Below are 27,059 nucleotides of genomic sequence, written 5' to 3' on the forward strand. Positions count from 1 at the left end.
AGTGACAAAAGTGGCCTTTTAAAAAAATGGTATTGATGAACCTATTTGCGGGGCAGAAGTAGAGACAGAGACATGGGAGAACAGATTTGTGGACACAGTCTGGGGAGTGGAAGGGTGGAGGAGAGGGTGGGACGAATTGAGAGAGTAGCATTGAAATGCATACATTAACATACATAAAATAAATAGCTAATGGGAAGTACTGTAGACACAGGAAGCTCAGCCCAGTGCTCTGTGACAACCTGAAGTGGTGGGTTAGGGAAGGGAGTGGGAGCAAGGTTCAAGAGGGAGGGAATGTGTGTATACTTACGGGTGATTCATGTTGTTGTACATCAGAAGCCAATATAACATTGTAAAGCAATTATCCTCCTATTAGACCTAAATTTTAAAAAGTGTAACTTATTTAAAAATAGCTGATTTTTTAGCTATTCTTGGTTCTTAATTGCTAGGATGGTCATTAGCTTAGAGTAGTGCACATTTGAACAGCTGAAGTAGCACTCGCTAGTGAAACCAGTTGTTTTAAATGTGATATTTCTTGGAATATGGAATATTTCTATACAGTTTTTCAAGATATTCCAGGTAAAATATGAGGGTAAAAATGTTTTTGTATCTTTCTGATAAAATATATGTCATTCAGTAAAGTAGTTAATACCTCTTTTACTGAGTTATATCATGAAATATCTATTTCAATTATACTTAATTCTCAGAAAGTAGTTTATATTTTCTACCTCCTATTAATAAAAAATGAAATTTTATTCTTGCTGCCAGACTGATTTATTTTTATCAATGTTGTAATTACAGTAAGTTATTAGTAATTTCACCTTGTATTTGCTCCACACTATCTTATGTGTGGTAGAATGGAATTCATAGCTTACATAAGTTTTTAGATCATAACAGAAGCACATGATTGAGTTCTCCTGGAAACCTGGTTATTGGCCCAAGCCTGATTCCTATGTGACACCCAATTTAGACCCTAGTCCTTTAGACCCTAGTCCTTTACACCTTTAGACCCTAGTCCTAGTCCTTAAGTCTGACTTGACTTTGCCCAAATCACATATATCTTCATTCATACATTTTATCCTGGCCAAGACTACTTCTGCATTGATTTTTCCAGCATTGAGGAGATTTAACCTGCTATTAATATAATTTAGATTAAAAGTGCCATGTACTATGTCAAGTATTCAAGGATCACTTAAACGCTTAAGAATGTTATTATTGTGAGACTGTGTTTTTCCTCTCTTTAAGTGGGTTCTCTGAAAACTCTCTGTAATGTGTATGTTCAATAGAGACTCCATTCTTCCTTGTCATTCTCTATTCTCTTTCTCCATGGGTGGGTGGTGGTGGGTAGATTTGTAAAAGAGAAAGAGAGAAGCTAGCATCTCTGTCTCTGATGTGGCATTCAAGAAATTCTGCTATGTAGTTGTTACCAGTTAGTTGTTTACCTGTTTATATCCCATAGTAGAGTATGAATTCCTTACTGGTAGGGATGATACCTTCTTCATCAACAGAAATCCCTTGTAACTAAGGATAGTGGTATCCATGTTTGAGTGAACATATACTCAATCTTTTGTGAATGATAATTGTAATTCCTAAACATATATTTATATTTTCATGTTAAGATAGGTCAAAAAATATATAAGATGGCAGTTGGAAAAATCTGGCAAATTTTTTTGTTTAAACTTCCTGCCAATATATCTGTTAGAGCTTCCATAGCTGTGGGATTCTCAATTCTTCTGTTATAAACCTGACCTATTCTCCAGGTCTCTGACAAGTTCAGTGGTTTGAAAGCTAAGTCATTTTAATTACTGTATGATGCACCCTTTATTAGAAGCATTGTGGTCTAGAGCAATGATACGATACTGATGACTTCAAGAATGCTGTTGAATGTGGCATATAAAGAAAAGGGTCCTAGGTAGAAAACTATACCAGTGTCTGAGGACATGGTTTCCAGCTGAGTTGGAATCAACTGACCAGGTCAGGACTGACATTATAGAGATAATGTGGAAAGGTTCCCACAGGGTTCTCCTCCCTCAGGCAACCTGTTAATAGCTGAGGAAGTCCAGTCCTCCTGAAATGCTCAGATAAGCTTATAATAAAGGTCAGAGCAAACGGGATATCTCGTTCAGAGTTTTGGGCAACATTTGAGGGACCGAGTTTGGAGATTATGGGGAGTAAAAGTTCATCAGATGAAAGGTCTGATGAACAATGGCAGAGAATGGCAGAGAATTCACCAGTCCGTTGGGTGCTGACTGCAGGCAGGCAGGGTTATTGATACTTCCCTTTTATAATTCCTACTGCTTCAGGGATGTGTGATTGCATTTGTCTTAAGAGTTTGAAGGTCTTGGTTGGAATGTCAGTAGTAAGGAGAATACACATATCCTCAAGTGTGGACTCTACATTCTGTTTCACTTCAGTCTCTCTTTTCTACGTTTCATGTGGCACTATGATCATAGAATCAAAAGTGCTCTGGGGCAGCCCCAACCTTGATGTAGAGTTCTTATGAAAATTGAAAGGACTTGCCTGACAACTATTGCCTTGCCCTATTTCAGCATTCTTAAAAAAACTTGGCCCTCCATAATCAAACCTTTCACCTCACACACCCAAAGGGAATCAGAATTCTTTATGAAATACTTGGAATATGTGTGAGTCCATCACTTGTATTAACTGCCAGGGAGGCTACTCTGTGGAAAAATACCTTTACCTGTATACACGTAGGTTTTAAGGTCTTCAAGGATGGTTCTGTCAGTGGTAATTTTAAACCCAGTGACAGAGATATTTGAAAAGAGGATATGAGTCAAGGAATAGATGATAGTAGTTGAGAGACAGTAAGAACAAACAAAATGATAACTCAGTAAATTTACTTTACAGTTTAAAATATAGAAGAAAGTGGATTGGTGATCATGGTGATGATTTTCTTAAAACTGGAGAATTAGTTTATCACATAGAATTCATGTATTACTTCACCATTCCTTGTGCCTCTCTGATGTTTTATCATGGGGAGAATGTTGAAAACCCTTTCCTGTGTTAAATATATTTAAGATGTGTTCACCTAAGCCTTAGCCTACTAAGGGAGGACATGGAAAACTCAGGAAAATGTGAATGACACTATGTTCCAGCACCTTCCCTTGTGAAGTTTTAGTTTCTTACAACAGTTCCAGGCCCTTCATGTAGAAGTTCTCCCTTTACAATATACGTTCAGTCCTCTGTATCCATAGGCTCCACATCTGTGAAGTCAGCCAACTTTGGATCGAAGATATTTGAGAAAAAAATTCCAGCAATTTCCCAAAAGCAAAACTGAATTTGTCACAACTATTTACACAACACTTGCATTGTATTAGGTATTATAACTAATCTAGGGATGAGTTAAAGTATATGGAAGGGGGTATATAGACTATATACTAATACATTTTATATAAAGAATGAGCATCTGTGGATTTTGATATCCATGAAGGTCCTGGAACTAACCCTCCGTGGATACAGAGGGACAGCTATATACATATTATCATTCCTGGAGTAAGGAGTAGAAGAAGCCTCTAGAACCTAGGGTAGATTTATACATGTATGTGGGCCATAAGAAAGAGTTTTAATAACCTGGTTAAATGCTAGTGAAGTATCATAATCCTGCTACCAGCTGACTGATAGTCTAGGGAAAATTGGTGTCTGTGGTATGCGTTGTTAATGCCATCATGATGGGCTTCAGGGGCGGTTGATCCAGCATATCAGGGACATACGTAAAGACCTGGGTTCTATCTGTCCATCTGCTCTGCCATTAATGGGGTGTACTTCATCTCAAGGCAGATTTTCACTGATATTGTAGTTAGTTGTCAGCCTTCATGGCTGTACATGAAAAGAGGAGCGTGTTGCTCTCTCTGAGGCTGAGAACATATTCCCTGGGTGCCTCCTGCAGATCTCACCTCCTGAGCCAAGAAGAGGGTTCTTGCCAGTCCACCTGCTCCAGGAAAAAATGCTGAGGTCAGCATCCTGAGATGGTAAATGGGGAGAGAGGAATACTGAAGAGAATTGGGGCTCTGTTGAGGAGGAAGACAGGGAGACAGGCTAATAATACTCACTCTAGTCATTTTAATGCTACTCTTTTGATGTCTATTATGCCATAAAGTTTTTGAGTTAAAACTGTTTTTTTATGTGGCCATGTCAGATGTCTTTCTTTTTTTCTGAGTAGTGTGACTTCTGTTTTAAGATGGCAGAGTGAAGCCAAATTTCAAAATATCCGTCCTTTTAGACTTAAATCTATGAACAACAAATGGATAAAAAATTAGCAGAAATATGCTAGCAACAAATTTAAAGAACACAGTTGATGGTCAGTGAGAGAAATGAAAAGTCTCCACAAATTCAGAGGGTTTGGCTCAGGGTCATTCTTAGCCTCTCCCTGGGCAGAAGCTCTATAAGAGAAAAGGAGAGTGAGCAAATACTGCAAAATCACAATCAGGTGTAGCAGGAGAGCAGGTGAGGACAGGCAGTGCTGTGCTGTAGGAGCACTGGGATTTCCAGGACACTGGAAACCTTGCCCTGGGTGACAAAGACAAGCAAACTGGAGATCATCACTTTGAGATGTCCAGGCTGGGAGAGAAGTAGAAAAGAAAGGTAGACTGACACTATACCCTGGTGCTGATTATCTACATCAGTAAACCGGGAGTTAACAGGACACCTGACAGAAGGTAGCCTTCATAAAGTCAGTCTCTGGAGCACAGTAAATGGAGGAAGGGGCACAGAGTGAGCCCAGGGTGACAGGGCTCCCTTATCTCACTTATGATTGAGGTGGGGGTGTGCAGGGGGTTGTCAGGATTAGGAGGAAAGGGAATAATTACAAAGGAACAACCTGATTCTGATGGGAATGCAATCTCACAAGGATTGCGGAAATTGGAGAATGTTAGAATACATCCCTGGGAGAAGAAAGCAGAGTGAGGCTGCTTGGAGCCCTAGCCCAAGCTGAGCTTTCTCCTTCATCACACTCCCAAACTTCCCTTCCGCTCAGCACACCTGCACAAAGCCGCTAGCCGCTGAGGATATGGCTGGGAGGGGGCGGGTTCCCCTAGACTACATAGTAGCACCAACAGAAGTGCTCCACAGAGCGTCCTGTGAAGAATGTCCTGAGCCAAGCAGAAGACACAGCCAGGCCCCTGCACTCAGAGCAAGGCAAAGAGAAAGGCACAGTGCCTGAGGAGAGAAGATGCAGTCTGTTCTGGAAGAAATAATAATTTCCCTTCAAAAAAGAAGAGAATTCCTGCATGAGCTATTAAGAACCTGAGTTTCATAGAACATTGGCTCGGAAATGATGATGATAATAAAATAACAGAATGAGGTGGAAAGGGTAAAATGCAGAGCCAGGGAGACTCAGTGAGAACCAGTTTGCAGAACACACAGAAGCAACTAGGAATGGAATAGCCTTCCCTAGTGGCTCAGTGATAAAGAATCACTGAGTGACTAAACAACTACGTCAACTCCTCATAGATCATTTTTTAGGGCTTCCCTGGTGGCACAGTGGTAAAGAACCCACCTGCCAGTGCAGAAGACATGGGTTCAATCCCTGGTCTGGGAAGATCCCCTGGAGAAGGAAATGGAAACCCACTCCAGTATTCTTGCCTGGAGAACCCCATGGACAGAGGAGCCTGGTGGACTGTGGTCCATGGGGTCTTGAAGAGTCGGACATGACTTACTGACTGAACAACAAAAGGGATAGAATGATCATGGCTGAAAAATTAACTTACTGACAGAGCGCAGTTTTGAGAAATTAGGTGAGTGCAGAAGAAAAAAAACAAAGATCGAAACAGGTGAAAATGATAGGCGTGGCATTGGAGTTCCTGGAGGCAGAGCTGAACTAGAAGTATGGGCCTTCAGTTTTTCTGTTCAAGTTCCTCTTGGAATTAGGTTTCTTTTTTGTTGCAGAAAACAGACCACTTTAGACAGCACTTATTTGGAAATGTATAAGCATTGACAAATGGTGAAAATGAATGTTCATGTTCTTCCTAGAAGAATACCAATGAGATGAAAGATTTATTTATAGCCTGAGAGACCAGGAAAATTCCCCTTTGAAGCAATTTGTTTCCTGGCAGTGATACTAAAATATCCCCTCCCCCACCACACGATGATTTTCTTTGCTTTGCAGGAACTGGTCTTTTGTTAAATGTAAATCCTGACCTGCTGAACTCAGGGCAAACTGTTTTTCCTACAACCAGAACTCACTTTATAGGACAGGTTCTGTGGAAAAAAAATTTTTTGTGTGTGTGTGTTCTGTCAGACATCTATGGTTAATCATTGACATTTTCTACATTAAAAAAAAAAAAATCTCTCAAGTAAGTCCGGGTGATAGGTTATCATGAAAGATGAGCAAACAAATCCACTAACGTTTACTTTAGTTGACCAGAATACTGAACTTTCGTGTCTTGCATGTCCCCAAGTATGGTTTAGAATCCTTACACTATAAAATTGCTGTGGGTAGTAGTGGATCGTAGAGCAGAAATTGGTTGCTGGAATGGACTTGTCATGAATTATTCATTCACTACCTAGTTCCTAGGAAATCAGCTGGAGGAAGTGGTTAGTCCAGTTTGATCACAGGAGTGGTATGCCGCGGGCTCCAGCAAGCCCTCACAAGTCCGGCAGCAGGGACTGTGTGCTTCTGCTGGCGGCTGGCTGTCGGGCGGCAGCTGCCGTGCACTGCAGGCGGAACCAGGGAGCATGCTACTGGCAGAGAGCTTCCCTGAGGACTCCCTGATGCTTCTTGCCAGAAGATGAAGCTTCAGGTAGGAGAACTGCCCTGCTCACAGTCGCCGGATTTCTCATCCATCTTAGGGATGCCAGTAGGCCTCATGGAACAAGACTACATAGAACTGGAGTTGCACCAAGGGTGCCTCATTAGTAAGGTCGCCAGCTAGAGAGGCTTAGCAGATTATTTCCATTTTTCAAGTGTGTACTTTGTTTCTGACAAAACTGTTCTTTGAAATTGTGAAAAGTATTCTTGCTTCAAATACACATGTAAGTCTATAAGTTATAGTATATTTTTTAATGCTATCTCCTACTCCTGGTGTAAAAAACGTGGCTTTTTAAAAAAAAAACACAGCTTTTTTATTGACTTAATATTGGTCATGTAATTTAAAATCATGGAACTATGGCTTTAGAAAATCATGAGAAAGACCACTTAGTTTATAATGTGAGTGAGCGCAGCTGCAGAGTCCATTGTGTTTTCTAGAGGAAAAGCACCTTGGTCCTTTCTGCCGGATCATTCATTCTGGGAAGGTCTTTTAGCTTCTTGTAAGATGGAAAATGCATAAAAGATGGAACAGTAACAAAGGGCCTTTGTTCTGTCTGTTGGTATTATTTACTGTGTGTTTGTGTGTCTGTGTGCGTACACTGTCTCGCTCTTGCCCTATCTTTCTCAGTAAGCCAGACATGTAATTTCATTTGGCAGGGACATTCTAATGTTGCCATTTGCACGTCTGTCTTATTTTGTGTGGATGCTCTGTCTATTGACTTTGCTGAGGCTATGAAATGCTCTTGAGCTGGAGGGACAAAAATAGTAAAGATGCAAAAAGTCAGTGTCCAGGAACCTGGGCCAAATGGGATATATGTATTTGATCATGAAATACTATTTATATTTTGAAACTCTTTAAGTAAGCAAACATCCCTTAAACACATGCACTGTGAGCTCTGACACAATCAGAGAAGATCATCAGTCTCCTGCATCATTTCTTAAGCTCTACAAGAGAAAGGGATCTTTATTTTGTTCACTCGTCATTCCCAAGGGCCTGGAACAGTATAGGCACATAGTGGTTGATAAATGTGTTCCCTAAATGAGAACATTCTATACTAAAGAATGGTTAGAACCATTCCTACAAAGGTTGTATAGTAGTCACAGTGTTACAATTTCTGTAACTTTTAAAGTAATAAGTAGTATTTATTATTAGTCATATCTATATGGATATCTATACATACACATATCTATATGTAAACTGGCATGAACTTACATGTGAAAATGAGTGCATAATATTCTGAGCCAGCAAAGAGAATAAGCTGAAGCAACAGTTACTTACTCAAACATCTCAAAAACCCAATATCAGGGAAACCGTTTTATAATAACTTTTATAAAGATATAGTCTGAATTTTATTGATAAAGGTTTTTCAGCTGACTTCAAGGATTTATGTATTTTTGGATATATAAAGAGTTTTAAAATAGCAGGAATTAAAATTGTTCATTTTACTTTATATTCAAAAAATGAAAATTACTTAATGGAAAAATAGATTTGAAAAGGATTATTTTCATCAATACATTATTAGGGATATAATCATGCCATGTTACATGTAACATTTTAAAAGGTATTGAATTTATTTGTCTATGTCAGAGGCTTTTTAAACTATAAACCTGTTTATTCATAACTTCTAGGGTAAGTTTAAGACGGCAGTGTGTGTGGTGCTGAGTGGAACTAAGCAGGGGAACGTATTCCTCATAGATAATATCACATTTGAGAGCTCTGTGCAATAAAAAGAAGTTATCTCTGTTAACCTCTCTCTCCTCCCCACTCCCACACAAACCCACTTTATAAAGAACAAAACTAAATCCAGAAAACACAAAGGAATGGCCCAAGAACAAATGGTTGGTTAGCTGATAGGGTTTTATGCTTGACAAGCTCAAATTTTTTAGTTGCTTGTCACTTTATTGTTGTCACAGTAAAGTTTTAAGAAATGAAGCAGATAATCACACTATTATGAATTTGGACTGTATTTCACTGAAGGCAACTGTTTTGCATTACTTATTGCGTTAGTCTACTTGTTAAAATACAGTTTTAGAAATTGTAGGTTTTTCACCGTTTTTTTTTCTGAGTTAAAATTGTAATGACTAAATGTGCCCTAAATTTTATTTTAAATTTGAATTTTTTTGTAAAATGATATTTTGTGCTGTTTTTGTTATTCCTTAAAACTGCCTAGGTTTTGCTTTTATTTTTCAGGTAGAGATTGTTGCATAATTTTTCTAAATCCTTTTTACCACCGTGTTAGTCTGCTTGGGCTACCTTAATAAAACATTAAGTGTATAGAGACAGGGAAGGATCTCTTTCTCTTTCCCTTCTCAAAGGAATAAGCAAAATATGGCAAATCCAAACAATAGAATGTTATATAGCCGCAAAAGGGATAAAGTATTGATACATACTGCAGCATCAGCGAGCTTTGACAGCATTATATTAAGTGAAAGAAACCAGGTACAAAAGGCCACATTATTTTTTGTCTGACTCCATTTATGTAAAATATAGAGATAGAAAGCGATAAATGATTGTTACTTAGGGGCTTGAAAGAGAGGAGTGGGGTTTCATTTTAGGGGCATGAAAATGTTTTAGAACTAGAGAGTGAAGATGGTTGCTGCATGTTGCAGGTGTACTAAATTTCACTGAATTGTGTACTTTAGAATGGTTGAAATGATAATTTTTCTATGTGTTTCACTGCATACAAAAAGAATGAAACAGATAAGATGAGCTTAAAAGCAGAAAAAATATTTCAGGAGAGGTTAAAATAATAATTCTCATGAACACATATTAAGGAGTTTATTATATTCATGTGATGTGAAAGAACTAAGTCGATGCCTAACCAGTTCAAAGGAAGAGTCAAAAGAGCGTCAATTTGTGTAAAGGAAATGTTGAGAAAATTTCAAATGGAGATAAAACTGGTTTTTCCATGGGGTTGAGGGATAGAAGTCAAAGTCACTCTCAGATAGGACATATATCAGGTATCTACAGTGTAGAAAGAATTGCACACAGCTCAGTAGTTTTCCACTGAAACTCAACATTTTTTCCTTCTGTCTTTTGATAAAAAAAATAAAATCTCAAAGAAGAATTACTATTAATCAAAATTAAGATACTATTATATTTGGCCTGATGATTTATATATATGCACAGTAAAAGTTAATTTCTCTTACAGTCTTTCTTAAGTTTGCTTTACTGTAAGTTTTTCTAAGGAATATCAGATTGGATCTTTTAAACTTCATTAATTGTGGTCCTAACTGTAGGATGCCAAGCCAAGAACTTGCTCTCCAATTTCACCTACAGTACCTATAAAAATTTCTGATTTCTTGAGATTTCATAAATATTTCAAGTTTTCCAGGCCTGCCAGGAAGTGGCTTTCCTTCCTTATCTGTAAGGCTGGAAATCCTCTAAGCCAGTTTTCCCAAAAAGGCTTTGCATTCATGGCTCTGAGAATGCAACCTAAGTTCCTGAAATGTGCCTTATTGTATCTGATTGAATGAACACCATCCTCAAATGTGAGCTTGGTTGCAAACTCTGTGTTTCCAATTATGTCCTGGTAAGAAAGAGGACAGATCTCATTGAAACCTATGCAGATAACTTTATTTCTATGAAAATAGGAATATGCAGTAAGAGTTTCTGAAATCTGGAGGGCTCAGACAGGAAGAATCAGATCATTGACAGGGATTATTTTGTTTCAGTTTATGAAAGCAGAGTCTATTGAATTGTGAGTTAAAGGAAAGAGAAAGGGCTTCCTTATATATTTAGAAAATAGAACATTCAGACAGTATCAAGAAAGCTTAAAACAAAGCTAACAATATTCCAGCAATTCATTTAACCTTATTCGATTAATTCTTATTCCATTGAATCTTGATGAGTTCTGGAAATCAAGACCTAGTCCACTGGTGTGGTCTCAGAGCTGTTTAAACGATGCTGTCAGAAGGCGGTACTGAAAAGTACCTGGCAGAGTCCTTTTCATTGAGCCTCTGACACAGCCATCCAGCCTGTAGCTGATTGCAAGGGGTTTCAGGGAAGCATCAGACTAAAATAAACAAATAGAAAGTATTTGTAGATGACAGAATACTTAAGTGGCTCTGCTTACTCTGTTAGTGATCCTTATAAAAATGGAATATTTGATGAGAGAATTTCTTTTAAGAAAAAATGTAACTGGCAGGGAAATTTGGTTATTTCTCTCACATGCAAAGCACGATAATTAAGTCAACTCCCCAATTTTAGAGAAATAATTATAAACACAATTAACTCTGTGTTCAAAGAATGCAGTGAATAGTATATCTGGTGTATAAAAGTGAGTGAGCATGAACTTTTCAGAGAAAAAATCTTGAGATATAATAATCCTTAGACATTAACATACCATGAATACAGCACAGATTTATCAGGACTGTCAAGTAAAAAGATTCAGTAAGCCTGGAATAGGTCCTAAGTTTTCTGTATATTAATGAAACTCTATAGTAAGTGTTGGGAATCCCCAACTGAAAACCGTGGCCTAGATGATGCTAGATTCAAATATTTAAAGTAGTGACCAAGTTAACATTAAAAAAACAGAAATCACGTCTGATAGCAATGATGTAGTATAGAACATGAATATATCTTGCTCATGAATCTCTTGTCACTCATAACTTCTTATGCATTTCATCAGTAGTAACAAATCAAGTAAACTGAGTTTCAGTACCTCTCCCTTCATAGGATAGGAATACAAAAAAAGATACATTTTTGTCATTTTTCAGGGCCCCTTGGGAAATCTCAAAGATAGGTTTAGGAGCAAAAGATATCATGGAATTTTTATTGTATTTTATTTTACATTTAGGATTTGATTTTGTGTAGACAAAACCCAGAAGTTTTCAGGAGATTTGAACATTTAAAAGAGAAATCAGATCATGGGTACTTGAAAAGCAATGACTACTCATTTTAAAAGTGATGATAAACATTATCCACCACTGTGAGCTTAGTAGCTTTTCGATAATTAAAGATTCTTCTGATACAGTTGATGGTCATATTAATGAGTGTGGTTTTTTTGATATTGCATAGTACAATGTGTTAATCTTGGAGATTTGCATAATTCAGTGAGCCAGTAATTTCTAAATGGCTAGTGTGTGATGTTACAAAGTCATGCATGGTTAAGATATTGTTTCAAAGAAAGATTGAGCAGTTGATTTTACTGGAGTTTTAAAAGTTCATTAATATCAGAGTCTGAATCCCAGGTAATTACTGAGTTTTGTGTAGTACAAAGTAATATCCACATTTGTTTCATGATTATTAAAATACACACTCCTTTTCTAACTTCATAACTGTATAAAGCCAAAGTCTTTACTTCAATCAAAACAACATATCAGAGGAGATTGAATGCATAAGTAGATATGAGAATCCAGCTGTCTTCTATTAATTAGAAAATAACAAGATTTATAAAAATGTAAAAATGTGCTACTCTGCTAACTTTTTTTGTTTGGAAAAAATAGTTGTTTTTCATAGAAATGTTGTTTAACTGGGTTTATTATTGTTAATTCTAAATGAAATAAGAGATTCCTATTTTTTAAATTGTCCATTTTAATTTTGAATATAGTAAATATCCATAGGTATAATCCACATAAACAAAAGGTTTTTGGAGTTCTCAATAATTTTTTATGTTGTAAAGGAGTCCTGAGACTAAAGGTACTGCTGTATCCCCTGGCATGGCATATATATTCCAGGGTGGAGGAGGGCAGGAGGAATGCTAGAGAATGGAATAGCAGCTGCATCAGGAAAGAAAAATGTGCTCCCAGAAAACATCAAGGGTAATATCTTTAGAACTGTCTTATGTATTTACCCTTACCTGCAAAATAGTGTGAGAAAGTGAGAACTTTGGGTTCTGTTGCTGCTCAGAACAATGTTGGAGTTCTGCTGGAGATGATGGGTTTTGGTTAGATAGTAACCAATGTCTTTTACACATAATTTGGGGTGTGTGTGTGTTTAATGACTTAACTGGTCATGGTCAGAGTTTCAGGGAAGTTCTGTCATTTGACTGTTTTGTGCAGATTCCCCAAGACTTGCTTAGACATCTCACTTCATTGTCTTGTTAATTCTTGGCTTCTTCCATGGTGTGTTTGGTCTCAGTAGGCTCTGCCCCCAGGTCCATTTTATTGGAGTCACACATAAACTTGCAAAATCATTGACAGAAGTGATTAAATTGGGAAATGTCCCATGTTTTTCAACAGAGATTCTCTTTATCTTTGTGATTTGGTAACTTCTTAACATTAACAAAACTTTGCTTTCTTATACCGTTAAACTGTTTTTCTCAAACTTGTTTATCAGTCTGATTCCTGACTGATTTATTTATTTGTATTAACTCAATTATGAGCTCACTGTCATCTTTTAAAGAGAAATTTACTTTGTCAGGAGTCATGATTCACTTAAAAAAAAAAAAAAGAGTCAGAGCCTATATGGATTATTCTGGCCCAGGATTTACAATCAGACTTACATCTTAAAATGTGGCCTGGGGGCCAGCAGCATGGGAGTCACCTGGGAGCTCATTAGAAACACAGAATCCCAACTGTCCTCAGGCCTAACAGTCTGCATTTTAGCAAGATCCCTAAGTAATTCAAATGTACAAAGTTTCCGAAGGACTGGTCTGAGAGAGGCAACAGATGAGAAGAGGAACTGTATTCTGAGTTTTCTTGTTTAATGTAGAGAAAAAGAGCCCATAAAGAGAGGCAGAGATGAGAGTCAGCTGGGGAGGTGTGTGGTATGCTATCTCCGTGCTTCCTTGAGGAAGGAGCAGGCAGTGAGGCTGTCTCCTGTCAAGATGGTGGTACCCAGTGAGCAGTGACGGAATGTGTTAGAGACTGTGAAGACAGTTTGCCAGGGTTTTTATCACTTGGGCACTGAAGCTTAGTTTCAGCTTGAGCTGCAGTGAAACTCTCTCTCTTTGTTATTCCTCATTCCAGTTCTTGATATTGATGTTCCGTAAACTTTCCTTCTTCTCATGTAGAAACTTGATGTTCTTTGACTGTAGGAGAGAATGATGTCACCCACTCTACCCACTGGAATCTATGTATGTGCTTTTTTGTGTCATTCTTTGCCTCTTCCCTAGTTGTACATTCCTCAATGAAACATTATTTCTAGGCACTTCTGTGGTAATGTTACCATTGGTGCAGGCCTCAGAGTTAGATTTATTTTTGTCAGTATTCTGTGCCTGATACAGTTGTTTGTATATAGCAGTCACATAGTAAATAAATATGGAATGAATGAGAAGCTGATTTGAATGAATCCTGGAATTTGCTTCCTTTCAGTTAGTCCAAATAAATGTGGCAATGTTTTTTAAAAAACTATGGTCTATTGGAACTGAATTGTTAATTTCCTACCAAATAGTGGAGAAGCAATACCAAATATCGAGGCTTTAAAACATCTGTTATCTTTCGGTGCTCTGGGGCTAGTTATTTGTTTTTACCCTGTAGAATACTGAATTGTTCTAACAAGGAAAACAGGATAAAGTTTGCATCATTAAGGTTATTTCTCGAGTTCATAAGGTAAAGAGCAATTTTTAGATCTCAATCTTGATTTATAATGTTACCTAGCTTAACAGCTAGGCTCTCCCCACTCGGTACCATTCTCTATGTAATAATGGATGTTGGGAAGGTCTAGGACATGAATTATTGCCGCTTGGAACTTCTCTGTAGATTTCCATATGGTATTAAACTGGCTATTTCTTGTAAGGTGGCAGGTAATTTGATAGCAGTTATAATTGATTTTCTGTACAAATAATACAAAGCATATGGTATCTTTGTTTTAATATAGTAGACTAATTTAAAATTTAGTAGTAAATTGCCAGTAGTTGAGCCTTTAAGTTGGATTTGCAGCAGTGTCCTGTGTTTGTCCCTAGTGCATTCTTGACTCATGAATGAAACTTCGATGTTTGTAGATTTATGTTTCATGTGGACTCTCATTTTCCAGAAAAATAGATATTGGTGATATATTGCCAACACCTTGAACATTGTTTATAATTTTATTCTTTTCCTTTATAGCTAGCTAAGTGATGAGCTTAAGACCAAGAAACAGTCCATGAAACTAAACACTTAATAACATTGTCATGTTGTATTACATTTAAGAGATATGAACTTCTGTTTGTACTCAGATTTATAAAGTAAGGGAGAATATAATAAAATCATTCCCCAAATTACACAAACACACTACTATGAAGACAAGACAGTATTGCCAAAACATGTGCTGAGTGGCAGGCTACTTGTGAGGTCTTGAAACGTTTCTTCAGAATCATTTTAGTGATACCAAGTGTACAGAAGCAAAGTGTGCGAAAGTCAAAGCAGTCTGTGACTTGATGGATTGAGGGGAAGGAGAAAATCAGAATTTTCTTGGTGGCCAGCTTTCTTGAAGGAGAACCGTAGTGGAATGGAATCAGCTCTTCCTCAAAGGAGTTTTTATATGATCTACCCGCCCCTTTGTACTTCCTTATGACAAAAGAATTCTGCCTCCATCTCAGCATTTTGTGGTCTTTGCTGTGGTTATTTTCTGGCATGTGAACTGAATGGAGAATAGATAATCTTAAAAATACACATAAGATCATCTCTTCCATTTCCAGTAGTTTTTTTTTTTTTTTTTTGCTCGTTTGATTTGGAGCAAGCCTGAGTGGATGCAGGGAAAGTTACTGTATTCATTTTTTTTTTTTTTTTTTTTTACAATTTTATAGTGTGGAATATTGCTGTATTCATATGCTAGGGATATCATAACAAAGTACCATAGACTGGATAGTTAAAACAACAGGAGTTTATTTTCTTATTGTTCTGGAAGTTTTAAGTCCAAGATCAAGGTGTCAACAACAGGTTAGGTTTTTCTTGTGGACCTCTTTTCTTAATATGTAGATAAATGGCTATCTTCTCCCCACATCTTCTGTGTTCGTGTATCTGTGTCCTAATTTCCTCTTCTTATAAGGACTCCAGTCATATTGCTTTAGGGCCCACCCTAATGGCCTCATTTTAGTAGTTTCTTCTTTAAAGACTTCCATCTCCAAATGTAGTCACATTCTCAATATTTAGAGTTAGGGCATCAACATAATTGGAGGTGGGCGGGGTAACAATTCAGTCTATAACAATTATGTATCAGGGAGGTCAATTTAAAAGCAGAAAGACCAGAAGGAAAGTTATTCAAGAATTCCAAGTAAGAAATGAAGGGAGCGTAAAGGCATTGACAGTAGAAACAGAGATGGGATTTGAGATTGAGAGGCACTGGTGGGGAAGCACTTGATAAAAAGACTTTGTAACTTGAAGGTAGAGGAGAGTGAGAGAGAGGAGACTAGCAGGACTCTGTTTTCGCTAATCCAGGAAGAGAAATAGGCTTGAGGGAGTAGGTGTGAGCTGTGGAGTGTCCCTGCAGAGTATTAGCACTTTTCAGCCATCCTTTGTTAGGGTCTTTTGTCCCTGTCTTATGGCAGTTCCTCATCGCATGGACCACATCATACACAACTGAAGACACAGTTTAACCCCTCTGAACCTCCTCTTGAATGCTTCTTAAGATACGTATTGCTCTCATATTTTTACAGTTAGCTCTAAATTCCTGTCCTTTTCTTATTAATAAGTTCCTTCAGGGAAAAGGCTTGTTTTATTCATATTTGCCAAATTCTCCAGTGTCTAATAGCTGGCCCTGTACACAGTAGTTGGTGCACAGCAAATTCTAATTGAGGGAACAATTTGTTGGTAGAATTGTTATGTCCAGTTACTTGTTTGCCCATTTTAATCAAAACTTGATGCCTTAGGTAAAGTAAACCTGTTTGGTTCTCTTGCAGAATGAGAAGACTTTGGGACATTCCATGAGTCATTCAAGCAACATTTCTAAGGTAGGGTGCCTCTGAAATATGTTATTTTTGTAACTTGGGGTTTTTATATTCTTTTATATTTATACCTGGCATGTGTTTTATACTCTTTTCAAGACATAAAGATCTCAATACCTTGCTTTAATCTGCTCTGGAACCAGATTATATGTGAGGTATGTAACAGTCATATTTTTCTAGGGAGGCAGTTCTGAGCATGTGTTTGAGGGGAGTGAGTAATAGAAGAAAACCCTATTTCTTCCGGTAGAAATCATTTACTTTCAGGTAAAAGAATTCTCAGAGAGCTATCAGAGAATCTGTCACCTCAATTAGGAATGCATTTGAGAGACAGTAACAAATCAACAGTTCTACTAACTTAAATAATCATGGATTTATGTGGTTCTGATGACAAGATGTCTGGAGGTGAATGGTTCATGGCTGATGTGTTGTTGCTCACAGATGTTGCCAGGGACCCAAGCTCTTTCTGCTTCCTTTGTGCCATCTTCCTTGGCACACTGTCATCCTCTTTGACACCTTATGGTCTTGGGGTGGGAGTTGGACCTTAGCTGACGCTGTAGCTTATGCAGTCTGTCAGCTGAGAGTGACTCTTTTCAGCCAGAAGGCAAAAGCTTTCCCAGAAGCTCCACTCAGTTGCCTGACTTCTGCTTACATCTCACTGGTGAGAACTGGATCACAAGACCACTGCCAGCTGGAACATGGCTAGGAAAAGGAGGGCAGAGAGGGTGAATCAGCCAGCCAACAGCACCTGATCACCTGTGAGATAGTCAGTTGGGTAGTCTGTCAGGAGTACGTCAGATGCTCGGGGTGACCCCAGAGCCTACAGACAGTGTCTCGCATGCCGTGAGCTTGCTCACATGCCCTGCTCATCTCTCAGCCCAGACACAGGCTCCGACCCACCCCTTGTTCGTGTATGTATGTCTGTGAAGGTTCCTGGCAAAGGTGGACTTTCTCCCCAAGTCTATGTCAGGTCTGGACAGTATGGCAAAACCTGGCCTGCTGCCTCAGGTCTTTAATTTCTTTAAAATAGTCACATTATATGCTAAATGTTTTTTATTCAGATCACTCTGTATTATACTTTGGAATTAAGAGTAGAAAACCCTTTAAGACATTAATCAGTCTGTTCTTAGGCATGCTTGTGATCTGACCATGGCATTCTGCCACTGAATTTTGCATAAAAAGGAAATCCATAGTGCTTAGTGTGCCTGAACACTGTTTACAGAGTGCTTCTTGGTTCATTGCTGACCTGTGTGTGTGTGTAAAGTCACTCAGGCTTGTCCGACTCTTTGTGATCCCATGGACTATAGCCCCCCAGGCTTTTCTGTCTGTGAGATTTTCCAGGCAAGAATACCAGAGTGGGTAGCTATTTCATTCTCCAGGGGATCTTCCTGATCCAGGGATTGAATTCGCATCTCATTATGTCTCCTGTATTGGCAAGCAGGTTCTTTACCACTGTGCCGCCTAGGAAGCCTTCCCCCAGATCAGTGGGGGTGGCTTTAGCCACCTCATATAAATACCTTTCAGTGAATACTCTCTGCTGTTCCAACCTCCTTTTCTTTGCTGTTCCTTCAGCCAGGAATGCAGGAGCTGTAGAACTGTGCAGTGGTACATCATTACTGTCAGAGTGAAATGGCCAGTTTTGACTTCTGACTTTTTGAAGGAGCTGTCCAAAATGTTCCTCTAGACACAACTCTCCAACAGTGTCTAGAGGAACATTTTATGGGCTTGGCACAGACCTGGGGTGTGGGCCTTCTGAGAGTTACTCGGTGAGGGTTTTAGGGTAAGGTGAACAAAGGTTTACCAGACATGTGACTTTGAGTAAGGACACTCCTCTGAACTTTAATTTCTTGATGAGTAAAATTAGGCTCTGGGGTCACCCCGAGCATCTGACGTACTCCTGACAGACTACCCAACTGACTATCTCACAGGTGATCAGGTGCTGTTGGCTGGCTGATTCACCCTCTCTGCCCTCCTTTTCCTAGCCATGTTCCAGCTGGCAGTGGTCTTGTGATCCAGTTCTCACCAGTGAGATGTAAGCAGAAGTCAGGCAACTGAGTGGAGCTTCTGGGAAAGCTTTTGCCTTCTGGCTGAAAAGAGTCACTCTCAGCTGACAGACTGCATAAGCTACAGCGTCAGCTAAGGTCCAACTCCCACCCCAAGACCATAAGGTGTCAAAGAGGATGACAGTGTGCCAAGGAAGATGGCACAAAGGAAGCAGAAAGAGCTTGGGTCCCTGGCAACATCTGTGAGCAACAATACATCAGCCATGATAGAAGGGAAGGTCAGTCTGTGGACAGGTTATGCTACCTGAGATTCTGTCTTTGTCGAGACTTTTCCTGCCAACTCGGCCTGTACCCTGGTTTCAGGGTGGTCTGCCCGTGTCAGTCAGTCATGTGCAGTCTGCGTTACACTCCTATTAGAAAGCTTACAAAATGTTCTTCGTCATGCACCTAAACTCTTATTCTATCAACCCCCACTGGTGCTGATTCTGCCCTTTGTGAACTAGAGCTCTGACAGACAGTGGGATTTGGGAGGCTTTGTGTTGGAGAGAAGGGAGGGAGTGAAGTGGGTCTCTGCTGTCGGAGTGATGGGCAGCCTCTGACTGGTGGCCATCACTCCTGGGTTACTTGGAGCACGAGCTGGTGGGGGAATGCGCCCAAGTATGACATGGCCTTCGGGTGGACTCGGGTGGTCACAGAAGTTGCTCCTGGAACGCCTACCATGTAAGGGTGAGATGACCTGACTCCCTGTCCAGGGGTAGTGTACCATCACTGCCCCCCACCTGCAAGCTGTCTCATCACCTGGCATAAAGTACCCTCAACTGTAAGGTGTACAAGGAGGCCCAGTGCGGTGTTTAGGAGTATTACATGAGTTCAGATTTTGTCCGCACATAACTCTGTGCCAGACATTATGCTTTGAATGCTGAACTAAACAGAGGAGAGAGGAATAAGCAGATGTCCATAAAATACCTTTAGGCAGAATCATGAATGGGAAAGTAAAGCGGCTAAGGTACAAAATGATGAGGCCCCAGAGTTGGAAGGGCTGTTCAGGGAAGATCTGGCTGAGGAGGGGATGTGGATGTAGAGGGTTGAAAGCAGCTGGCCGGGATGAGGTTACACTGTAGTAGAAAACTGGTCTGTCACCTCCTTGGGAAATCCAGTGCTTTAGGTAGAGATAAAAGGAAGGTATTTGCAACCTTAGTCAGTAGGAGTGATGGCTATCTCACCCATCCAATTGCAGGTACCTGTAAACCCTGGGGCTGTGTTGGTTGGGGCTGTTCCAGTGAGGATCACTGTTTAAGGCTTCCCAAGTGGTGCTAGTAGTAAAGAACCCGCCTGTCAGTGCAGGAGGCAGAAGCAGATTGGATCCCTGAGTCAGGAAGATTCCCTGGAGGAGGCACGGCAACCAGACTCCAGTATTCTTGCCTGGAGAATCCCATGGACAGAGGAACCTGGCAGGCTATGGTCCATAGGGTCACACAGAGTCAGACATGACTGAAGCAACTTAGCATGTTGTTGTTCAATTGCTAAGTCATGTCTGACTCTTTGTGACCCAGTGGACTGTATCACGCCAAGCTCCTCTGTCCACGGGATTTCCCAGTCAAGAATACTGGAGTGGGTTGCCATTTCCTTCTCCAGGGGATCTTCCAGACCCAGGGACTGAACCTTCATCTCCTGCATGGGCATGCAGATTCTTTACCATTGACCCACCAGGGAAGCCCTGAGGACCACTTTACTTCGAACAGAAATCCTTTAGAGGAAGATTGGGATTCCTTGAGGAGGCTTGAATTCACTCTGTCCTAATGAAATTTTTTAAGATACATGGAATCAGCTTAGGCCAGGTTCACTGTGGGGGCTGTACTTCCTCGAGCCTCTGCTGACACCTCTCTGGGAGACTTATATGCAGAAAAGCGCAGCACCCAGACACGGCATTAGTTTACCCCGAGGGAAGCATTCTCATTCAACTCTGGGAACTGGATTTGGTCCAGGTGACACAATTTCTTGAACAAGTTCATGACTAGCCGTGCTTCCCATGGGGAGATGGCAGTGGCAAGCTGCGCATTGCTCATGAAGCCTGGAACATATGTGCCTCCTCCTCCTGCAGCGAGGTGAGGTTACTAAGCTCTGGCAGTTTCCAAAGGCTGGTACCCAGCAGAATATTTTAGAGCTCTGTATAATTTTATTCAGATATCTCAAGAATCATGTGCCTGCCTCTGGTTAATCACATATTCCTGGGGAGAAGTCAGATTGGACATATTTAATGAACACTTAAAATTATAGCTGTTCTGTTGTTTGGCAAGCAGATTTCAGTGAATTTGAGCATTTAATATTTTCCTGTTAATGTTGCCATTAGATAGGAATGAGGAGTTGTCACATGTCAGATGTAAACACAGCCTTAGGGTCATGACTCGCTGGCCACACACCTTGATTTGATTGTCACAGCCAAGTTCTTCTCTCTGTTTCTAAATACAGAGTTAACCAGTGATAGACAGTTTACTCAGACCTATGGGTTAAGTATAAGGCAGATGTGCCTTTCTCAATTTATACTGAAGAAAGCAGCTATCTCAAAGACAGTGTACTTATTTCATTGAATAGAAACAAGGAGAATGAATTGGCAGGGTTAATGGCATCAAGTGGTGATAGCCTGCTTCATGTGCATCATGAATACCATGTAGACTCACTTTGGGTCCTGATGAAGCTCCATGGTCAATGTCTTGCTATTTGGCTCTCCTTTTGCACAAATTGACTGACTCTATTTTCTTTTTTTTCCTCCTGATTTGTTACAGTTGAGTTTTTGGCTATAGCTTTAGACTAACAGTTTTCAGTTTTGTTCTGGACCCCCTGGTGGAGCAAGGGACCAGGCTAAAGCTGGTTTCATAATAATATGAAGACATGATTTGCTTGTGTTACTCTCACTGTCTCACAAGTGTACAGAGGAGTTTCTAGAGTCTGAGTGGCATGCAAGATGGTATCTTCTGCCTGTCACTAACAGAATGTGTGCTGGTAGTCTTGTGTTTTAAAAATTTCCAATCTTTGGTTGATGTAACCTACATAAACACACACTCCTTGGGGCCCTCATTCATTTTTCTTTTTTTCTTTTAGTGTGTAAAGTGACCCTGAGACCAACTAGTTTGAGAACCTCTGTTTTAGACGTATTAATAGAGATGCGGTTGCTCCAGAGTGTCCTTGTTTTATTTATTCAACAAGTGTTCATTTTACACCTCCTGTGTGCAAGGCACCATGCACGACTAAATAGCAGCAACTTCTGAGTGAATGTATTGTTCTAGTAACGTCTTTTATAAACCTTGACAGTGCCAGGAAAGAAGTGAACAGGGTACATAGATAGTGAATAATAGGGGCAGAAAGCCTTTTTTTTTTTTTTTTTTTTTTTTTTTTAATATTATTTTATTAGTTGGAGGCCAATCACTTTACAACATTTCAGTGGGTTTTGTCATACATTGACATGAATCAGCCATATAGTTACATGTATTCCCCATCCCGATCCCCCCTCCCACCTCCCTCCCCACCCGACTCCTCAGGGTCCTCCCAGAAAGCCTTTTTTGAGAAGAAACTCGAGGAAGGGCCGGTCATGCTGGGTGGCGTGTGAGAGCACCCCCAGGAGGAGGAAGGAGGGGGTGACGTGCTAGGTGGTGGCCAATGCCGAATCGCAGGGCAGAGAGGGAGGCGGGGCCTGGATGTTGAGGCAGCTGTGGGGTTTCAGGCAGTCTCTGAATATTCTTTTAGATTTTGGGTTGGGGAGGACATGTGCTTAAAGAGATTACTGATTTCATTTGTTACCTAACATGTTGACTTTAGAGGAAGAGCCTTAGCATTAAGTTTGAGTTCATCTTCTTGTCTCCTGAGTTCCTCTCAGTTGCATTTCCCAGGGCAAAGGTTTACCTGACAGGTGAGTAGCCTGAGCAGAAACTCTTTTCATCCCAAGTGAGTAGACGGTGGTAGCCTGTTGGAATGGGGGCATTTCATCACAGAAACACCTGCAGGTTCACTCTGCAGACCAGTAAGCAGCGGTTAGTAGTATAGCTGGAAGCCTTCTTCTCAATGGAGGCTTTCCGAGAATGGTGTGTCACATTTCTGCATCTCTGATTTTATAAGGTCCTCATAGCAGCCCTATGGATTATTGACCTGATTTTTAAATAATTAAATTCCTGTGCCAGTTGGTGTGCTCTTGGGAGGTGGTGTGCTTAGCCGGGTAGCCCCAGAACACACACAGACTGAGGACTTTGGAGTCAAAAGCCACTGCTTTTGCTACCACCTCAGAATTTTCTCCAAGAATTATTGGAAATAAAAATGTATTTAAATTATATTTGAAAAGTTAAATACTTAAAGGAAGTCTGTAATAGTAAAGGGTCCTTTTGAGTAGTAAATGACTCGGAAACCCAGCCCTTCTACCATGGTATTTCTGGTGATTTCAGTTCAGTTCAGTTCAGTTGCTCCATCGTGTGCGACTCTTTGCGATCCCATGGACTGCAGCACGCCAGGCTTCCCTGTCCATCACCAACTCCTGGAGCTTACTCAAACTCATGTCCTTTGAGTCGGTGAAGCCATCCAACCATCTCATCCTCTGTCGTCCCCTTCTCCTCCCGCCTTTAATCTTTACCACTATCAAGGTCTTTTCAAATGAGTTAGTTCTTTGCATCAGGTGGCCAAAGTATTGGAATTTCAACTTCAGCATCAGTCCTTCCAATGAATATTGAGGACTGATTTCCTTTGGGGTGAACTAGTTGGATCTCCTTGCAGTCCAAGGGACTCTCAAGAGTCTTTTTCAGCACCACAGTTCAAGAGCATCAGTTCTTTGGTGCTCAGTTTTCTTTATAGTCCAACTCTCACATCCATACATGACTCCTGGAAAAATCATAGCTTTGACTAGACAGACCTTTGTTGGCAAAGTAATGTCTCTGCTTTTTAATATGTTGTCTAGGTTGGTCATAGCTTTTCTTCAAAGGAGCAAGCGTCTTCTAATTTCATGACTGCAGTCACCATTTGCAGTAATTTTGGATCCCCCCAAAATAAAGTCTGTTACTATTTCCATTGTTTCCCCATCTATTTGCCATGAAGTGATGGGACTGGATGCCATCATCTTAGTTTTCTGAGTGCTGAGTTTTAAGCCAACTATTTCACTCTCTTCTTTCACTTTCATCACGAGGCTCTTTAGTTCTTCTTTGCTTTTTGCCATAAGGGTGGTGTCATCTGCATATCTGAGGTTATTGATATTTCTCCCAGCAATCTTGATTCCAGCTTGTGTTTCATCCAGCCCAGCATTTCTCATGATGTACTCTGCATATAAGTTAAATAAGCAGGGTGACAATATATAGCTTTGACGTATTCCTTTCCCAGTTTGGAACCAGTCTGTTGTTCCATGTCTAGTTCTAACTGTTGCTTCTTGACCTGCATGCAGATTTCTCAGGAGGCAGGCCAGGTGGTCTGGTATTCCCATCTCTTTAAGATTTTTCCAGTTTGTTGTGATCCACACAGTCAAAGGCTTTGGCATAGTCAATAAAGCAGAAATAGATGTTTTTCTGAAACTCTCTTGCTTTTTCTATGATCCAGCGAATGTTGGCAATTTGATCTCTGGTGACTTTGAGGGTCTTTAAATGGTTACAATTAGAGCTTCTGGGAATGTAAATCCATCTTTGCTCAGAAACGATTGCCTTCAATGTAATTTATTGAAAACAAGTTATATTAGCAAGATTCCCAACAGTAGCTTAAAGACCTGCTTTGTAAGATGGGCCATGATAGAGCCCCTTCAGCTGTTGCTTTCCCTCTAGCAGTGCTGTGACATAGGCCCCTCATTATGCTGGGGATATATTGTTATTCACGTAATTCCAACCCTCTCTAAAAGGCCACCAAAGAAAAGAATTCAGTGTTTGTGCTACTCACTAGACAATACTGAGAGTCATTTGTGATGGAAATCATTTTAGAATTCAGTACACTCTCCTCCATGAATTCTATATTGTACATATTCTATATTGACTTTTTTAATGGTCAGTTTTAATTAATTGCTATCGAGAAAGCTCATTCTTGGCACAGCCCTTCATCAGGAGTCAACATGTATTTATCCAGAGCAGCCACAGAACTGGCCTGTCCTTTAATTGTAGATCATTTTGGAAGTTGAATACAACTGGGTGTTTATTTTTAGAAATCAAGAATCTCTCAGAATGAAGCATTTCTTTTCACAGAGAAACTTCTGTGCTAAGCAGAAAGCTTGCTGAAATGCTGTCTCAGTTTGTACATTGCAGTGTCTAAACACCAAGTGAGATGCTATTTGGTTTTATTATTTGAAGTCAGACTTGCTGAGTGGCAGTAAGGACCCGATCTCTATCTCCTGCTTTGAGGGCAGGAGGGCAGAAGCATTTAGTAACTTCCTGAGCAGAAAGTAAAGGTAAGGTGGTCTGGTAAGCAGAATTTCTAAAGTGCCACCCCTCCCCACCCAAGATGTCTCACCCTGATGCCCGAAGCTTGTCACTGTGATGAGAGATATTGCTGACAAGATCATTGTACAAAAGGAATCACGTGAGCTTTTAAAGGCAGAGAGCTTTCCCTGCCTGGCGGCAGAGACTGGAAGCAAGAGTGGGCTTGAATATGAGGAAGGATGGATGGGGAATGCAGGCAGCCCCTGGCTGACATCTAGGAAGTAAATTGGTCCTCCGTCCTAAAGCTGCTGGGAACTGCCTTCTGCCAGCAGCCTAAATGAACATGAGAGTGCATTCTTCCCCAGAGCCTCTGCAAAGAAGGGAGGCCCTGAGCAGAGGGTCCCATTGCATTGTGGGTCAGATGACATATTTGTGATATTGAGCCACTAAGTTTGTGGTAATTTGTTAACAGGACAGTAGCAATCTGTTACAGGTGGCAAATGCCATCTTTGTGGAGAAAAAACCTCTTTCTTGGTAGCTGTCAGAGCTTTTCACTTCCAAAATGTCTGTGCTGACAATGTAACATGTTTTCTTAATTTAGCCATATTCTTCTAAAGGAAGAAATATACATGGCTCTTAGAACATTGATTTTGATGTTTTGGGTTTTTGTTTTTTTGGTAGAAATATAGTAGTGCAGTGACTTGCTACACTAGTATTGACATTCAGGTCCAAGCCCACAGGCAATGAGGTTATGCCAGCCCTTTGCTCCCAGGCAGTTTTGTACAAACCTTTTTGTGCATATGTATAAAGATGAATTCTTAAGAGAAGAGTTGCTGGGACAAAGTTTGCATGCATTTGTAATTCCGAGCGAAATTGTCAAATTGCCATCTTAGGTGGGAGGTTTACCAGGTTGCTTTCACACCAGCAATGTGTGAGAGTGATTGTTACCTCATACTTTTGCCAATGTGGGTATTTGATTTTTTTAAAAACTCTTGTTAATGATGGCATTTCTCATTTGAGCTTTAATTTGTATTTCTCATTGTGAGAAAGGCTAAGTATCTTCTTATGTTGTAAGAGCCGTCTGTATTTCCTTTCCCATTTTTTGATTAAGTCATTGCTTGATATGTTATAATTTGAGATCCGTTGTAAACACAAGCCCTCTGTATCTTGCCCTCCTTCTCTAGTCCTTTCTCAAGTTCCTTCTGGCTTAAAAAGCAGGCCCAACCAGACCATTTCCTGTGGTCCTACACCTATTGATGAAAATCAGATGGACGGATTCACTTTTAGTAGAGCACAAAATGTATTAAAAATAGCTTTGCTGGTAAATGAAAAAGGGCCCAGTGGAGTTTTGCAATAGAGAAGGAGGAGGAAGTGGCCGAGAGGGAGGTTGGGATGTAATGTAGTAAAAGGAGCAAGGGAAGGAAGTGAAGCAAAAAGCATGTGGGGAAGGTTAGGGTGAGGGAAGGTACAGCTGGTGTCCCTCAGGGAGGAAGTCCTCTCCAGCGTCAAATTGCTAAGTTCCTTCCAGGGACTGAGAACACTACGTGTTGAGTCTGTTATGACAGGCCTGCCAGTGGTCGTTTGTTCTCTTAAAGGGAAACAGAGGTGGGGGGGCATGCCAACTTCTACCAGGGATATGTGATAAGTTTTCTGTTTGCTACAAGTGTTTGGCAGCCTTGATAAAATCATTTAGAACAGTGCATTGATAGAAAAGCCACCATTAAGTGACTTGAGGACAGCAAAACAAACTTGTCATTCCTAAGAAATAAGAGCAACTGGGATTTAGGCCTAGACAGAATCCAGAGGTTTATTTGGGCATAATTGATTACAACATCTTAAAAAAAAAGGGGATTTTTATGAAAATTTTTTTGCAGTGAGATTGCTTTACATTCTTTTTCATGACTGGAATGTCTCTTGTTTGAGAACCAACAAAGAACTTGAGGAACAGAGGGCTTCAGTTTTCTCAACACATTTGAATTATCTCATCATGAACATTCACACCTTTTGTCAGTAACTGCAGAGTCGTGTGTGGCCTGATCCTCCCTCAAGGAGGGGAAAGTATGTTCCCCGGTGTTGTGTGGGCACAGAGTCTCCTTCTCCCTTAAGCCAGCACTGCCCCACA

The 27,059-nt window shown here is 40.2% G+C and overlaps 1 protein-coding gene across 4 annotated transcripts in view; it reads left to right on the top strand.

The window, feature by feature from the left end:
- Positions 1-27,059, top strand: part of MARCHF8 (membrane associated ring-CH-type finger 8) — a 106,722-nt gene that overhangs the window by 67,459 nt on the left and 12,204 nt on the right. For all 4 annotated transcript variants that reach the window (XM_065922797.1, XM_065922800.1, XM_065922796.1 and 1 more), the window contains one exon: positions 16,525-16,575. In XM_065922797.1, the coding sequence (XP_065778869.1) occupies positions 16,525-16,575 (51 nt within the window). The remainder of the gene's footprint in view (positions 1-16,524; positions 16,576-27,059) is intronic.

This window comes from Muntiacus reevesi, chromosome 2, assembly GCF_963930625.1.
Source record: "Muntiacus reevesi chromosome 2, mMunRee1.1, whole genome shotgun sequence".
NCBI classification, from domain to species: domain Eukaryota; kingdom Metazoa; phylum Chordata; class Mammalia; order Artiodactyla; family Cervidae; genus Muntiacus; species Muntiacus reevesi.